Source organism: Malaclemys terrapin, chromosome 4, assembly GCF_027887155.1.
Source record: "Malaclemys terrapin pileata isolate rMalTer1 chromosome 4, rMalTer1.hap1, whole genome shotgun sequence".
Lineage (NCBI taxonomy): Eukaryota > Metazoa > Chordata > Testudines > Emydidae > Malaclemys > Malaclemys terrapin.
Genome location: NC_071508.1, coordinates 4,984,884 through 5,002,391, shown reverse-complemented (window position 1 = coordinate 5,002,391; position 17,508 = coordinate 4,984,884). Strand labels below are relative to the sequence as shown.

General features: G+C 53.3%; 2 protein-coding genes across 2 annotated transcripts; both read right to left on the bottom strand.

Annotated features, from left to right (window-relative positions):
* Nucleotides 1–224: 224 nt before the first annotated feature.
* On the bottom strand, nt 225–9,338 carry ITPA (inosine triphosphatase). Its single transcript, XM_054027639.1, has 8 exons — nt 9,120–9,338; nt 8,175–8,232; nt 8,011–8,075; nt 5,933–6,006; nt 3,823–3,854; nt 2,655–2,770; nt 1,618–1,694; nt 225–729 (listed from the first exon to the last, which is right to left on the bottom strand). The coding sequence occupies exons 1-8, from the start codon at nt 9,336–9,338 to the stop codon at nt 606–608; spliced, it is 765 nt and encodes a 254-aa protein (XP_053883614.1). The 3' UTR covers nt 225–605.
* Nucleotides 9,339–11,257: 1,919 nt separating this feature from the next.
* BORCS6 (BLOC-1 related complex subunit 6) lies at nt 11,258–12,852 on the bottom strand. Its single transcript, XM_054027641.1, has one exon. It carries the CDS (start codon nt 12,782–12,784, stop codon nt 12,068–12,070), a length of 717 nt encoding a protein of 238 aa, XP_053883616.1. The 5' UTR covers nt 12,785–12,852; the 3' UTR covers nt 11,258–12,067.
* Nucleotides 12,853–17,508: the final 4,656 nt, after the last annotated feature.

Sequence of the window (17,508 nt, the reverse complement as noted above, 5' to 3'; positions counted from 1 at the left end):
GATTTTCCACCACCTACCAAAATCATCCTGTTGATAGGGGAACAGCACAGGGGAGAACAGAAGAGGTAGGGTGGGCAGCACAAATGCCACCGTCCTGGGACAAGCTGTGCGATAACACGAACATCAAACTCTGTATCCAATGCACTTCAGCCCCTAAAAATCAGTGTAGACCCACTGGCTTTTTCAGACTCCTCAGAAGCAAAAAAGGGAAACAGAAAACCATCCCGGTTTTCAAGTGGGCAGCTTTATTCTACATAGACTGTACAGACAACCATCAATGGACCCCACCTCTCACAGACGACTCTCTGTAAAAGTTTGGGGTCCCAAAGGGTACATCTTCATTGCAATCAAAGACTCGCGGCTGGCCCGGGTCAGCTGATTTGGGGTCATGGGGTTCGGGCTGCAGGGCTAAAAGCTGCACTGGAAACGTTCAGGCTCGGGCTGGAGCCCGGGCTCTGAAAACCAGCGAGGGGGGAAGGTCTCGGAGCCAGGCTCCAGCCTGAGCCCAGACATCGACACTGCAAATTTTAGCCCCGCAGCCCAAGCCTGGGTCAATGCTGTGGGGTATTTATTGCAGTGTGGACGTACCCCAAGACACCAGAAGCCTAACTGGGAGTGGAGGTGGCTTCTGCTGGGTTGTTCTGCTGACTGAAGTAGCCGGAGAGCTCTTTTAGTGCTCTGTAGCGATGGGAGATGGAGTTCTTCACTGCCTTGGGCAGCTCGGCATACCTGGGGAGGGGGAGAAAAACAGGAATAGCCACAATCCCAACCAGAGCCTAAACCCTGGTTTGCTCGGTAACTGGGTGCACCTGAGTTCACGTGGCCTGCTGAGAAGCTGAACCTGCTCCCTTCCCTGGTTATCGTCAGGCCAGGCCTTAGAGATGCCGCTGGTGACAGACCAGATACGCGCATTCTGTAGCTGTCACGTTCATTGGCAGAAGCGGTTCCCTTGGCCTGCTTTGTACGTGCAGATTAGGGCGCCCTCTGTTGACTCTGGGCTTCACTTCGGCACCAACCTTTTGTCACATAATTTCTACTTGTGACTCAAGCAGGCTCTCTTGCCAGGCTTACCTCACGGAGCCCTTTGTCAGCTTATTCAGAGGGCAAGGAATTGAGTGCAGTTCCCTGAGAGTCAGACCCTGGGCCTGGGTCTCCATTATCCTGGCCCTGGGCAGTCATTTGCCCTTGTGCAACGCCACCTCTGTCCGTTTATTGAACGACACTACTCTAGGCAGGCTGATGCAGCTCACTGAAAGTCAGACAATAAAAACCATATCTGACTCCTACAACAGTCCACCGACTAGCAGCAGCTACTAGAAACAACAGCAGAACCACCCCTGCATCTCTCCAAAGTCTGTGAGGAGTCCTAGGATGGGAAACAGTTCATTAGATACACACTCAGGTCGTCTGCCCTACAGGCTTGAGACAGTCTGAGCTGTGAGGTTCCGACCCACGTCCCCCATGGTCAAAGCTGTTCAGATGTAGGATTCTGCTTTAAGCCCATCTCAACTTCTCTCTGGCAGAGTTCACTGTAAGCGGGTTCCACTTTATGCATTAACAGGACCTTTGGTTTCGTGATTTTCTGAACTAAGGAATTAAAGGCAAAGAGTCACTTACGTCTGGTTGTAACCATCAGGCTGGAAGCAAGGATCCCAGCCAAAGTCTCTGGGGCCTCTGGGCTCAACAATGCGACCCTGCCAATTCGGGGAGGAAGAAGAAATAAGAGGTTTCTTTCTCGGCACTGCTCTGCCACATTCACATCATTACACGCAGGAAAATGAACCGGTTACATTTTAGACCGAGCTCTGCTTTGGGAAACCACCAAAAGTTACAAGACTGTTTAGCAGTCCCCCAAAACAAGGCCAAGGTAAACAACTAGGACTTCTTGGTTTAGTGCTCCATCTTCTTAAGTCCACGCCGTAGGCAGACAGACCTGCACCGCTCTCCACCTTCCCCTGGCGCGCCTGCTCAACACACACATCCCAGGGCACTGAGGCGTCAGGACTCAGCCCACAATAAGAACTCCTGACTGTCTGAAGGATAAACTAACAAACAAGCGGAGGAGAAACACGGGGCATGGATGGTGGGAGAAGACTGATCACTTCAGTGCTTCTCAGTACCAGCAAGATGTAGCCATATTAGAGGGAGTTTTGAGGAGCAACCACCCATCCAAACGAAAATGATAGGGTCTGGAAAGATGGACATCTGAGGAAAGGGTTAACTACGTGCAGCCGGGTGACGGGGCTTGGAGCTCATTGAAATGGTGCAGCCGCACATTCTGCTCCTAGCATTCAAGGGCTTGGAGGGCTGCACAGCCGCCAGGCTCAGGAGTGGAGACAAGAGAACTTGGAGGATCATTCAGAACCTTCAACCAACGTTTTCAAACTCTGGTGCCTCTGGGCACCACAATGAGTAGCCTGATCTTCAGACGTGCCGCGTAGCCACATCTTCCACTCAGGTCTATGGGAGCTGCAGCCGCTCAGCAACCCTGGAAAATCAGGCCATTGATGTAGGTGACTAAATATGGATGTAGGTGGCCAAGATGAGCCCCTTGCGAATTAGTGCTGTGAATGGATTCATGTTACGAGCCCCCTCACGCCCCAGCCTACTGCTATCTACAAAGGCTTCTTTCGCCCAGCGATCTGAATACCTACGCAAGTCTGGCCTTTGAACAGCTTCACCGGGTCCTCCGGGTTTCCAGTGCTGAATGCAAAGGTGCAAAGAGCATAAGCGGACTTGTCTTCAAACCCCGCTAACAGTTTGTACAGACCTAAGCAACAGAAGGAGGATTCCATCATCTCCGCGTTTCATTCGGCACACGGCACAACTGACAAGAGGCAATCTGTGACGAGCGAGGGGAGGGGAAACCCCAAACAAATAACATTTTGTGCCCCCGTGGCAGGCCTCCCACAGACTGCATCCAACTCACAAGGGGAGGGAGTATTACCGGGATTAGGCAGGGAATGGTCTGTCTCATGGGTATTTCAGGAGACTGGTGATCAGGATTCTTGGGCTCTACTCATGACTTTTCCACAGAATCCTTACAAGGGGGCTTAATGAATGTTTTTAAAGGGTTTTGCGATGCCTAGATGAGATGCTACATAACTGCCTAGGATAATGGTTTTATTCATCTGATACTAAAGGTTACATCTCCTGTCACTTGGGGTCAGTCTGTTTCCCATTGCCCATAGTTGTGACAGCAGAGAGGGAGCTCCTGGAGTGTAGTCAGAAGAGCAGGCAAGGAAGGGGGGTTTGGTGGTACTGGAGGGACACGAGGTGGGTGACAGGAAGATCAGTAAAAAGCAGGAGATCAGGAAAGCACATACAGGGGATCGATGGATGGATTTTGGATAGGTTGGAAAAGAAGTGACAGGATTCAGTAATAGTCTGGGGGGGGGGGGGGGGAGGAAAGAGGGGTGACACCAAGGTTGTACTCCTGTGTTGCCATGTTGAACTGATAACTGCAGGGCAATTAGGAAGAGCGGTTGTCAGTACCAAGGCAGATATGACTCTGAAGAGAGGTAGATTTGGGAGTCATCGGCACAGAGATGGCTGCTGAAGCCATCGGCGCAGATGATCTTACTGATAAGGTGTAGATGAAGCAAAGGGAGGGGCTAAGGGCAGAACATGATGGGACACATGGAGACCGTGAGGAATGGGGAGAAGTGAGCAGTCCCAGAGATGGCAAAGGAACCAGTCAAGTGCAGAGCTATGAAAGCCCAATGAGGAAAAGGATTCACTTCACATTGTTGCTAGATTGCACAGGAGCATGTGATTCTGAACAGCAAATCCCACTGAGAGCAGTAATTCAAAGGGAAATACCTTCTGGTTTTAACTTCTCTAGAAACCATTTTCTGAAACGTAAGAACAGAACAAGCGTCAGTGGCAGGGTTATTTTCTGCCATGGTCATCAACAACGGAAATATGTCTAGTGCAACATTCTACGGCGGATTTCTCTCTGCACAGGTTTCCTAGCACTATGAATCCCTGGTGGACTTGCACTGTTTACTAAACCTTACTCCGGGCTATATATTAACAAACATTAGGAAATGCAGATTTAGACTCCAAACCAGCAAGTTACAGACCCCCGAGGGTCGTACTGAAATCAATGGGTCTCCTCCCTGGGCCAGGGGTCAACTTGCATGGAGTTCATTTTGCAGGGTTGGGGCCTATTTCTTAAATAACAGAGCCTGTGGGTCTTTAGCCCAAGATTCTACTCCAGTGATTTTGCTATTCAGATTATAGGCCAGTCTGTTGTGCAGTACCACCTAGCCTGTATGTTCAATACTTTAGCGAGGAAGCATAGTTTAATGGTTAAAGCAGAGGACCCAGGAGACTTGGGTTCCTTTCTTGAATTGCTGTACAATTTGGGGGAAATCACTTAAGTTCTCCATGCGGTAGCAATCCCCCCTGTAAAATGGGAAGAATACCTACCTCGCATAGGTGAGTTTGTAAAATACGTGGGAGCTCTTTAAATAAAGAGAACTATAAAAGCGCTAAGTATTCCTGAGGCCAAAAGTTCAGAAGAGTAATTCCCACAAATGAGCAGTGAGATGGTAAAAAAAAAAATCCTTCATTTGAAGATTTTTTTCCTCCTTCCAGAATCACTAAGTCAATTGACTCACATTTGGGGAGTGATCATTTGCCCAGTTTTGTTGTAAGAAATAAAGAATGTGAGTTATAGAAGTATGTAATCACATTCCACCTTCCATGTTTTCTGCCCTGGTAACCAGAATAAGCAGAGCAAATTGTAGAGAAACTGCAAAACTAAAAAGCAGTGCCAAGAGCTATGGCAGGACTTTGCTAGAGGAGTTCTGAGTAAGGCTGCGAGTCTGTCATGGAGGTCACGGATTCCGTAACTTTCCGGGAACTCCAGGTCTTCCGCAGCTGCAGCAGCTCGTGCAGCTGGCCCTGGGGGGAGTCTCACCAGCTGCTGCTGGGATGGCCCAGGGCCAGCTTCTTGGGTGGCCCCGGGGCCAGCCGCACTGACTGCTGCTTGGGCAGGCCCGAGCAGCTGGTCCCGGGGTCGCCGGAACAGCAGCCGATGTGGCTGGCCCCAGGAGCCACTGGAGCAGCAGCGGTTCTGAGGGCTGCCCCGGAGCAGCGGTCCAGGGGGGCCTCGGAGCAGCGGGTGGGGTAAGCAGTCAGCCCCCACTGCCGGAGCAGGGGTCAGCCATTGGCCCCCGGGGCTCCCCTGGAGCAGCTAAGATTTAGTCAGGGGTATTTATAATAAAAGTCATGGACAGGTCACGGCCCGTGAATTTTTGTTTATTGCCTGTGACCTGTCTATGACTTTTACTAAAAACACCCCTGACTAAATCTTAGCCTTAGTTATGAGCGATTAAATTTAGAAATCTTGTTTCCAGTTGAACTACAGCAGCCTCCAGGGTCCCATTATACAATACAATAAATCCAGTGATTCGAATTAACAAAACTCGGTAGCTCTTTCTCTACTGAAGTGGCAGAATGGACAAAATTCCTCCCCTGATGACTTCAGTGTAGTTACACAAGGGATGAATTTGGTCCAAACACTTTAAACCACAATTTCAGTTTAAGAGACCGACCCTGCAAATGATGCCCGTGCTGAGTTTGAAGTGAAGGGTGCCTGGATCAGCCCCCATGGATTCCTTCGCAGGGCCAGGTCCTAGTTGGGATGCAGGAGCAGTAACCAGGAGCAGGGAGTAAATCGGAGTCACTGAACTGTCCCATGCACTATGCATTAAGTGCAAAGCAGGGACCGGGTGAGTACAAATCCCTTCCCCATTTCCTCTCTCTTCAGGATGAAGCTGCAGGAGCTAGACCAGCAAACAACAGAAAAGAGAGTTCTGCTCCTGGGGTTTGGAGAGCCCCCAGGAATCACATCTCAGAAACCTATAGCCCCAGTCAAACCGTAGTACAGGAAAGAACTACAAGCATAGCCACTCCTACTTACATATATGGTCCTGGGAGGCCCCCCAAGGCATTGAAACACAAACAAGTGTCTTCTACGATAACAGGTCCCTGGATCTGCAGAGGGAAGTCAAAGAAACAGAAATATTAGATCTAAGGGGAAGGTACCTTCTCCTCAACTGCCTTTTTGGTTACAATCCATTATGGTTCCACATGACGTTAGAGCAGGGGTCGGCAACGTTTGGCACACGGCTCGCCAGGGTAAGCACCCTGGCGGGCCAGGCCAGTTTATTTACCTGCTGACGTGGCAGGTTCAGCCGAGCGCGGCCCCCACTGGGTGCGGTTCACCGTCCCGGGCCAATAGGGGTGGCGGGAAGCCACGGCCAGCACATCACTTGCCCGCACCGCTTCTCGGCACCCCCATTGGCCCAGGACGTCGAACCGCGGCCAGTGGGGGGCCGCGATCGGCCAAATCTGCCGCGTCAGCAGGTAAATAAACTGGCCCGGCCCGCCAGGGTGCTTACCCTGGTGAGCCGCGTGCCAAACGTTGCCGACCCCTGCGTTAGAGGCTTCATAAAAACGCAGCATCCATTAAAGCTCCTTAAATCTGAGGAGATTATATATAGAGAGAGAACAAGCAATGAAACCTGTGCTCTGCACCTGCAGCTAGAAGTGGCACTACCAAGGCAGAGATAATAAGCTTTCCTTTGGAAGTTTGAGGAGAGCTAATCTAAAGCATTCATATGGGTATCGCCCTCATTGGGGGGCAGTACTGGAGGAACCTAAAATGCAGGGGGGGGGGGGGTTGTTGCATTTGCACAGTCCTGACTTTCATTGGAGCCCGAGGCCTAACTGGCTTCTTCATTCTGAAAAAAAATCTGTGCCTGGGCTCTTTGGATGACAACCTGTCACTGGCTGGTGGAGAACTACTTCATTACCCCCCAAATGATAAGATGGGAACAAAGGCGCTGACCCCGTACCCGCAATCGGGGGCACCAGAACAGAGGGTCCATGCAGCCATAGCCCCAGCACTTTTAAAAGTGGGAGGGCGATGTCCTCCCACTTTTTACCAGCTGTAGGGCGTGTGAAAAGGAGTGAGCAGGGGCCGGGTTCTTAGTGGGAAAGGCAGTGCGAGGGCGGGGCCCCGGAGGAAGAGGCAGGGCAGGGCCTTGGAGAAGGGGTAGGGCCTCAGGGGCAAGGGACAGTGCAAGGGTGGGCCCTAGGGGAAATGGACGGTGCCGGTGGCCCCCCCCACACACACATTTTTGCCACTCCTGCCGCAATAGGTACAGTAACTCCTGACTTAACGTCATCCCGGTTAACGTTGTTTCATTGTTACATTTCAGAGTAACAGCCGTGTTAGTCTGTATCCGCAAAAAGAAGAACAGGAGTACTTGTGGCACCTTAGAGACTAACAAATTTATTAGAGCATAAGCTTTCGTGGACTACAGCCCACTTCTAAGTGGGCTGTAGTCCACGAAAGCTTATGCTCTAATAAATTTGTTAGTCTCTAAGGTGCCACAAGTACTCCTGTTCTTCTTTTTTCATTGTTACATTGTTAATCAATTAGGGAACATGCTCGCTTAAAGTTGCGCAATGCTCCTTTATAACATTGTTTGGCAGCCACCTGCTTTGTCCACTGCTTGCAGAAAGAGCAGCCCGTTGGAGCTAGCTGGTGGGGGGGTGGACCGGCAGCCCCCCATCCGCTCCCCCCTCCCCTAAATTCCCTGTGCAGCAGCCGCCCTATTCCGGGCAGTTCATCTAGGACAGAACCAGTTGTAGGAATGTTCTGCCAAAGCAACTGAGCTGATCTCACTCTCAGTCCTAGAGATCAATGGGATCAGGCCAGGGAAGGGCCTTTGCCATAAAAGACCCTATTTATGAACCTCTCTCATAAGGGCTTCCATTGGAATTTCTCTGTAGCTATATTCAAATTTTCTACATCCTTTTTCTTGGCACCAATCAGTCCATGGCCATTTAATTCCCCACCAACTATGTGCCAAACGAGTGCGTAGTCATGCAGTGGGTAACAGCTGGGCCATTTAGCCTAAACTCTTGGTTAATCTCCATTCATTTTTGACTGACACCTGTGGAAGTGGGGAAAGCGGAAAAGGAAACGACCTGATTTGCTGCTTCCCGGCATTTCTGAATGGAGATCTCGTCTGGTTCCCCTTGGTATTCTGGCACTGCAACAAGGACAGGAGGGATTATTGCGAGGTGAGGGGTGGCCAATGGCTGCTGAAACGTTACCGTTTAACGAGCGAGAAACAAAGTCACGGACTTACAGTCAATTTTTTTTGCGACCAGTCTGTAGGGAAACGCATCCCCAAGGATCTGAAGGACCTGTTGGGAACAAGACAGAGGCTGTTCAGCCAGCTCTGCGGGCGGGGAACAGCGCCTAGCCCAGTGTGTGAGATACTGGGGGGAAGTTTGGTCCCATCCTCCCCTAGCCACAGGAGCTCTCAACACCCACCTCAGACCCAGGCGCTATGGGGCGGGGGGGCGGGGGGGAGGAGGAGTGACAGTAAGTTTGGAGCAGGGCGGGCACTGGGCAGTGCTGGATGGGAGCAGTGTTTGGCCGGGATCAGGGATGGCGGGGGGGGACTTGCTCTAAGGCTCCTACCAGGCTCCGGCAGGGACACTGAGAGCAGGTTCGGGCCCCGGTGAAAAAAAATTTTCGGGCCCCCAGCAAGGGCAGACCGCTAAACAGGCTGATGAGAGGGGAGGAAGCCGGTCCCCGGTAAGACGACGAGAGGAGGTGGGAAGCCGGTCCCCGACCCCCTTCCGGACCACTGGACCCCGGTAAGGCGACGGGGGGGAAGCCAGGCCCCAGGCCCCCTTCCAGACCACCGGGCCCCGGTAATTTGTACCAGCTTCCCCCCCTCTCGTCAGCCCTGGGCTCCGGTTCAGGGGAGCGGAACCCCCGACAGGGTTCGTCCACTGACAGGTTCAGCGTCGGGAGCGTCCCCAGGGCAGCGACAGTCCTGGCGGAGCCCGAGCCCCGGCCTGCCCGGGCGTTAACGCTGGAGCCTAATGACGGCAGCGCGCGGAACGGGCGGGCAGTGGCGGCAGGGGGCGGGGCTAGCTGCGGGGGCGGGAGCAAGCGCTGCATGCGGGAGGAGGCCCTGCCCCTCCCCCGGAAGACCGCCATCCGGGGGTTGGCGGACGCCATGCTGCATTCCGGTACGGTGGCCCCCTCCGTCCAATCCGCGCAGCTCCCTACCCCCCACCTCCTCGAGCTTCTTGGCGTTGCCGGTCACGAACACCACGTTCCTCCCGGCGGCGGCGGCCATAGCAGAGCCAGAGCGCCTGCGCGCTGACCTGCCAATCACAGCCTCGCCGCCCGGCAGCCAGGGCAACGCGCCTAGCCCCGCCCCGCGGGACCGGCCAATGAGAGGAGAGACCGATCTTCCAGCGCCGTGGGGACTGAAAGGAGCCTGGGTACGCATTTCCGGTGACGAAGGGCGAGGGAGGCTCGGGGACAAGACACTTCCGGTCTCCCAAGCCGCCACTAGCTGGAGCAGACCGGAAGTGCTTTTCTGCCCCACCCCCGAGCTCTATGGCCCTGGAGGCCGGAAGTGCGTTGTCGGGTTGCTCTGGTAACCGATGCCCTGCCGGAGGGGCTGCGGAGACCCAGCAGGGCGATGCTGTGGCCTGGGTGTAACGTGGCCTCCCTCGCACCTGGCCCGTGCGCGGCCGCGGCTCTGCTGCCCCGGAAGGGGTCACCAGGGGTTTTACCGACCCCCTGCCCTGCTTAGCGTTGTTCTATGGGCACCAAACCGACTCCCCTAGCCCCGCCCCTTCCCCGGGGCCCCGCCCCCGCTCCCTACATGCCCCCTCCCTCACTTTCCCTGGGCTGGGGCAGGGTTTTGGGGTGCGGGAGGGGATCAGGGCTCTGGGATGGGGATGGGGGATTTTATGGTGCAAGAGGGGTTCCTGCTGGGGCTGAGCTATTCGGAGTGCAGGCGGGGGCTGTGAGTTGCGGCAGGGGGTTGAGGGGTGCAGGAGGGGGTCAGGGCTCTGGGGTTGGGCAGGGGATGAGGGGTTCAGGGGGCAGGGGGGCTCTTGGCTGGGGCAGGGGGTTGAAGTGCAGGGGGGTGGGGGCTCAGGTGCAGGAGGGGGCTCTGGTTTGCGGGGTCTATGGGGTGGAGTGCAGGAAGGGGTACGTGCTCTGGGGTGGGCTTTGGGAGGGCTCAGGGCAGGGGATTGGGGCACAGACTTACCTTGGGCAGCTCACCATCAGTGGCGCAGCAGGGCTAAGGCAGGATCCCTGGCACCGTGCTGCACCCCAGAAGCAGCCAGCAGCTCCGGCTCCTAGGCGAGGGCAGGAGGCTTCACAGTGCACGCTGCTCTTACCCACAGGCACTGCCTCCCCAGCTCCCATTGGCCAGGAACTGAGCGCAGAGCTGGTGCGTGGGGTGGGGGCAGCGCGTGGAGCCCCATGGCCTCCCAGCCTAGGAATCGGACCTGCTGGCCGCTTCCACGGTGCAGCACGGTGCCCCAGGACAGGTAGGGACTAGCCTGCCTTAGCCCTGCTGACCGGGCTTTTAATGGCCCGGTCAGCGGTGCTAACCGGAACCGCCAGGGTCCCTTTTCAACCGGGTGTTTCGATCGAAAACTGGACACCTGGTCACCCTAGCCCTACTCCAGTTTGCGGGCTCCCATCGGAGGGGGGGGGGCTGATAGGCCCAGCTGCATATCCCCCACACACTTCCGGGCTGCTGGGGGGGGATCCTTGCTGGGTCTAGAGGGGGTTCAAGCTCTGATCCCCTCCCGCTTCCACTCCTCTTTAGCCCAGACTCCCCTGGGCTTTAGCAGCGCCCAGACATGGGTGTGGCATTCCGGTAGGGTCTTACCAGGAGAGAAATGCCTTAGTGCACCAAGGGGCTGAGAGACTCAGACCCACCCGAGTCACTTAACACCTCCAGATGAGGAAACAGCTGAGAGCAGGAAGTTCCTGTCTTTATTAAGTTCCCCCCCTTACAGCATAGCCTGGCCCTCTCTGGAACTGGGGAAAGCCTTGGGGCTCTATAGTTAATTCTTTCTGTTCCCCAGATACACTGAAAGGAGCACTTCCATACCACATGCCAAATATTAAATACACCTCTACCCCGATATAACCCCACCTGATATAACACGAATTCAGATATAACGCGGTAAAGCAATGCTCCAGGGGGGTGGGGCTGTGCGCACCAGCGGATCAAATCAAGTTTGATATAACGCGGTTTCACCTATAACATGGTAAGATTTTTTGGCTCCCGAGGACAGCATTCTATCGAGGTAGAGATGTACATGCAGCCCTGCTGTACTAAAACAAAGAAATGAACCAGTCGAAGGGTATAAGATCCACAGAGCATATGTACACCGCTGTCATTCCTTCCATATTTAATATAGGTCACGGGTTAGGTTGTTAAATGTGGAAGCAAATGTGAGAGTCATCACAGGTTTTGGGAGAGGATTCAGAATCCGCTTCTGAGCCGGCACCCTGCAAATCCACTTGTAGGGCAAACTCCTCAGCTGCTGAAATACGCAGAGCGTGGGAATTTCAAAAGCACTCAGCGCCGGCCTTGTTCTTCCCCCATTACAATCAAAGATAAACCTCCCCTTCACTTCAAAGAGAGCAGAGCGAGAGCAATACTGGGCTTGTTGAAAATAACACCAGGAAGGGTCAATAGCAGAAGTTCTTTCCTATGGACACATTTTAGGTGGTTTGGCAAATTGCAGAGTGGTTTTTTTAAGTATAAATATTCTTATTTTACAGGGAAAGGTGAACTACACAGATGAGGGAATCCAGTTCACTATTCCTTGTCAGGCTGACAATTCTTCGCAGCTGGGATTTTGAAAGCAGCCCAGCTCCCACTGAAGCCGGATTCCTATTGAATCTGAGAGCATCCTTCCCTTAGGGTCCTTGGAAATCCTGAGCATGCACCATCCCCTCTAACGAACAGAGAGGGTGGGAAAATTTCAAGTAATCGTTCAGGGGGAATTAGCCCCTTTCAGACAGATCCTCTGCAAAGCAGTGTCTGGTTTTAGTGTAACAGGCTTATGGCAGCACAAGACATGAAACAAACACACAACCGCATACAGTACACGACACGTTCCCTTTTGGAGTTTGCAGCCAGCACAGCGCCCCCTCCCCCCCATTAACAAAGCAGCTGAGAAATGTTTTCCACCGGCGCTACTTGCACAGCGACTCGAATATCTCCAGGGTCCTTTTGATCTCCCGGATCTGTTTGGCCAGGGCGTGGACCGGCTGCATGGAGCGGTCCAGCTCCTCGCAGCGGGCCATCAGCGTGTACATCCCTTTGATGCTCATGTCTACGGACTCGCCCAGGCTGTCCACGGCGTCCCGGTAGGTCTGGATGTAGCCCACGCTCAGGGCCGTCATGTTCTGGATGCTGCCGCTCAAGCTCCTCATCATCTGGTCCACTTTGTGGGCCACCTCTTGGGTCAGGCGCTCCAGCTCCGTCAGCACCGCGGGGTCAATGGGGGGGATGTCGGCCGCTTTGCTCCGCCCCAGCCCTGGGAAGGGCTGGCCCGGGGGCTCCGGCTCCTCCAGGCTGCCCCGGGAGCTCAGCTTGATTTTCAGCTGCAGGTTGTTGGCCACGAAGTGGGTGAGGTCCCCGTCGTGGCTGACCGTCCCTTCCAGCTCCAGGGCGCTGGAGATGGTGGCGCGGCGCCCTTCCTGCGCCCGGCTGGCCCCGTACGCCTGGCTGATCCCATCCAAACTGCGGCTGTCCAGCAGCCGCCCTCCGGCCAGCCTGTCCCCAGCGGCAGCCGCCTGCTGCCTCCGCGAGCCTTCCCGGCACGGATCCTCCAGGCTGGCCGCGGCCCCCGGGGCTTGGACGCGCACCTGGGCCATGATGTGCTGCGGCAGGCCTGCGCCCCTCTCCATGCTCCGGCCTGGGGCTCCCAGCGCGCACTGGCCGGGAGGGGGACAGCGACACCAGGGGAGGAGCCTAGGGAGAGGCAGCTAGGGAGGGACGCAGGGAGAAAGCCAGCGATCCAGTTTGCACCTTTCCGAGGAGGAGGAGCGAGCTGGGGAGAGGGGGATCCCTGATTGGGCTCTGCCAGAGGCAAAGAGCAAATCACAAGCAGCAACACCAGGACGGGGGGAGGAGGCGAGACAGGAGAGGGTGTGAATGTGATTGAGACAGGGAGGATGAGGGGGAATAGGGTGAGGAAAGAAAAGGTAGGAAAAAGAGACAGAAGAGGGGCAGGAGGGATGGAATGAGAAGAGGGGGAGAGAAAGGGTCATGGAAGTGAAGGCAAGATTCATGGATCTTAAGGCAGAAGGAATCTGATCATCTTCTCCAGGGGTGGCCAACCTGTGGCTCCGGAGCCTCATGCGGCTCTTCAGAAGTTAATATGCAGCTCCTTAGATACATGGGGGCGCCGGCGGAGCAAAAAAAAAAAAAAGGAAGCTGCGAAATATCGGGACGCGGGACAGACGCCTAAATATTGGGACAGTCCCAATTTTATCGGGACCGACTCTGGGGCTGGAGCTACAGGCGACAACTTTCCAGTGTGCCGGGGGCGCTCACTGCTCAACCCCTGGCTCTGCCACAGGCCCTGTCCCCCTCCCCTGAGCCTGCCATGCGCTCGCTCCTCCCCTTTCCCCTCAGAGCCTCCTGCACGCCACAAAACAGCTGATTGAGAGGTGTGGGGAAGGAGGGGGAGGCGCTGATTGGCCGGTGTGATGGTGGGTGGGAGGCACTGGGAGAGGGGTGGGGGGGAAGCTAATGGGGGGCTGCTGACGTATTATTGTGGCTCTTTGACAATGTCCATTGGTAAATTCTGGCTCCTTCTCAGGCTCAGGTTGGCCACCCCTGATCTACTTTGACATCCTGCATAGCATGGGCCAGAGAATCTCACCCAGGTACCTCTGTATTGATCCCAATCACTTGTGTTTGCCTACAGCCAGGGCCGGCTCCAGGGTTTTTGCCGCCCCAAGCAGCCAAACAAAAACAACAACCAAAAAAGCCGCGATTGCGATCTGCGACGGCAATTCGTGCCGTCTGCTGAATTGCTCCCGAACAGCTGGACGTGCCGCCCCCTCTCCGAAGTGGCCGCCCCAAGCACCTGCTTGGAAAGCTGGTGCCTGGAGCCGGCCCTGCCTACAGTAGTGGTTCTCAGCCCGGGCTATGCAGAGGTCTTCCAGGGGGTGCATCAACTCATCTAGATATTTGCCCAGTTTTACAACAGGCTACAAAAAAAGCACTAGTGAAGTCAGTACAAACTAAAAGGTCATACAGACAATGACGTGTTTATTCTGCTCTATATACTAGACAATGAAATGTAAGTACAATAGTTATATTCCATTTGATTTATTTTAGAATTATATGGTAAAAATGAGGAAGTCAGCAATTGTTCAGTAATAGTGTATTTTTATGTCTGATTTTGTAAGCAAGCTAGTGAGGTGTAACTTGGGGGAACACAAGCCAAATCAGACTCCTGAAAGGTGTCCAGGCGTCTGGAAAGGTTGAGAGCCACTGGCCTAAAGCATCTCTTCCAGAAAGGCCTCCGTTCTGGATTGGAAGCCGTCCAGTAGACCAGGCCCAGTGTAGTGTGCAGGAACAGGCTCCTATCCCTGTACATAGTGTGGGAGCGCTCGCTCACTGTGCTGTGTTTCAGAAGCAGTCAGAGCAGCAGGATGTATTTCCCTGGCAGGAGCCGGACAGAGCCTCTGGCCTGGTGGGGAGAATGGAATCCTGCTATGGGGGAAGAGGAAATGTGTGGGACAGAGCCCTGGCACGGTGGGGAGAATAGAGGATCCTGGTATGGGGAAATGGAGGGCAGACAGAACCCCTCACAGGGGGCACCCTAGTATATGCAGAATGGGGGATGCACAACTCCTTGTGAGGAGAGGGAAATTGGGGGGATATAGGGGAAGGGGTCATACAGAGGCCCTGGCATTGGGGGGGGTTGGGGGGTTGCAGGAAGACCTTGAAATAGAGAGGATGGGAGGAGGGCATTCAGGGAGCTTATGGGGGGATGGAGGGATACCAGGAGTCCCAGAGCTCAGCCTACACAAGCTGTTAAATGCATGCCCCTCTACCGTATATTTAGAAAACACAATTATTTGGAACCCAGCTGTGATTCCTTCAGATTATTGTTGTGTAAAGAGCAAAAGACACAACACAGAAGAGAGAAGACATATTTGAGATCAGGAAGGATTTTTCCCCTGGGTCAGATAGGCAGAGACCCTGGGGGCATTTTTTGCCTTCCTCTGCAGCTTGGGGCCCTGGTCGCTTGCAGGCTTAAACTTGTATAAATGGTGAATTCTCTGTAACTTGTAAGTCTTTAACTCATGATTCGAGGACTTCAGTAGCTCAGCCAGAAGTTAGGGGTCTATTATGGGAGGGGGTGGGGGAGGGTCTGTGGCCTGTGATGTGCAGGTCAGGCTAGATGATCCCTTCTGGCCTTAAAGTCTATGAGGTGTATTATGGTAGTTCCTAGGGGCCCCATTCATGGCCCAGGGTCCCACTGTTCTAGGCACTGTACAAACACAAAACAAAAAGACATCCCCTGCCCCAAAGGGCGTACAATATGAGTTTAAAGCAAAAGACAGCAGAGGCAGACAGGGCAGTACAAGGAACCAATGAGATAATACTGGTCAGCAGGATCAGTAGTGGTTTCAGCACACCAGCAGCCTAACTGTTGTCAAGTTTTTTATAGGCATCGCAGCAATGGAGTGTTTGGAGGAGGCATTTGAAGGAGAAGGAGGAAGACGACTCCAGACTGCTACTGGTCAGTCGCAAATGAGTTTGGAGTCAGGAAGTTGACCATTCTGGCAGCAGCTAATCCTGCTATGAAGGACTGTGACTCTTGGCAATGTGCATGAAATAGTGGAGGGCTTTGTGGCAATGGGATTCCCTAACTGCGGTAGGGCAATAGATGGCAAGCATATTCCAATTTTGGCCCCAGACCATCTTGTGACAGAGTACATCAACTGAAAGGGGTACTTGTCTATAGTATTGCAGGCACTTGTGGATCACCGTGGGTGTTTCACTACCATCAACGTGGGTGGTTCAGGAAGATGCACGACACATGCATCTTCAGGAACACTGGCCTGTACAGAAAGCTGGGAGCAGGGACTTTCTTTCCAGACCAGAAAAGTCCAGCGGGGGATGTTGAAATGCCCATAGTGATCCTGGGAGACCCAGTATACTCCTTGCTCCCATGGCTCATGAAGCCTTACATGGGAAACCTGGACAGTAGCAGGGAGCGTTTTAACAATAGGTTGAACAAGTGCAGACTGACTGTAGAATGTGCCTTTGGCAGATTAAAAGCACGCTGGCGCTGCCTTTATAATAGGTTAGACCTAAATGAAGAAAATATTCCCGTGGTCATAGCAGCCTGCTGCGCACTCCATAATATTTGTAAGGCTAAGGGTGAAAAGTTTCCCCCAGGTTGGAGCACGGAGGCAGGATTGCCTGTATGCTGAATTTGAGCGGCCAGATACCAGGTTTATTAGAGGGGCACAACGGGAGGCTATTCGAATCAGGGAGGCTTTGAGGCAACATTTTGTCAATGAGCAGCAATGATGTGTTTTTCTATACAGCACTCTGCCATGCTTTGTTAACTTGCCACCTTGCGTGAAAATTGTAATGATTCCTGACTGGGATTTGCAGTCAGCAAATGATCAAACTAACACTATGTATTACTACCAGCAGCAAACACCATGTGTAGAGACAAATAAAGAGTTTGTTTTTATTAAATACCAATTAACAACACACAAAAAGCTTGGTGAGAAGGAAGATAAGAGTGCAGGGCAGTGTAGGGTCTTATAACTGTGTGTAAGTCCAGCTACCATTTTGGAAGCTGTCTGAAGGGGTGGAGTGAATGGGGTATGGAGACGTTCCGGGAGGTTGCAAGGAATATGTGGGAGGGGTTTGGGGAGGGAATGGAAAGCAGTTCTGTATTGGCTGCAGGGCTGTGATGGACACTGGGAGTTGCCTAATAACTCAGTTCTTTCCTTTACCACAGAAGCCTTGCTCCAGCTCTCTAACCCAGCTGAGCTCTTCCTGGCCTTCATAAAGACTAGCCGCTCTTCAGCTAAACAAAAAACTTTGATAAGGCAGAATTTAGGTAGCCCACTGGGTGTCTTAGGCCTTTCCAGAATGTTGAGAGTGGCTAAACTTAACCCACTGAAAACCTGGAAATAGAGTTAAGGAATATATACATCACACACACCCCCAATGCAACCTTAACTCTGTCCCCCTCAACTCTAGCTATAGCCACTGGGAATGAGTGATGCAAAGGTTAATAAACTCCCAATAGGACTGGCACATTCTCCATCTCTTCAAATCCAGATGGGACGCCTTTCTGGAAGATGCTTCAATCAAACACATTGGGCTTGTTACAGGGACAACTGGGTGGCATTAATGGCCTGTGCTATACAGGTCAGACTAGAATCTATACATTTTAAGCTGTTAGGCAACTAGTAGAAAAAGTGTCCTCCCTCCTTCACGCCCCAGCGCAAAATATCTACTTCATTATATGGTATTGACATATAGCTCTAGTGACAGCTCCAGATAGCATATAAGTAATTATTAAAGAGCATGCTCAGATTTATCACAGAGAGCTATACTTTTATTTTTTCCTGCTCAGTGAGGC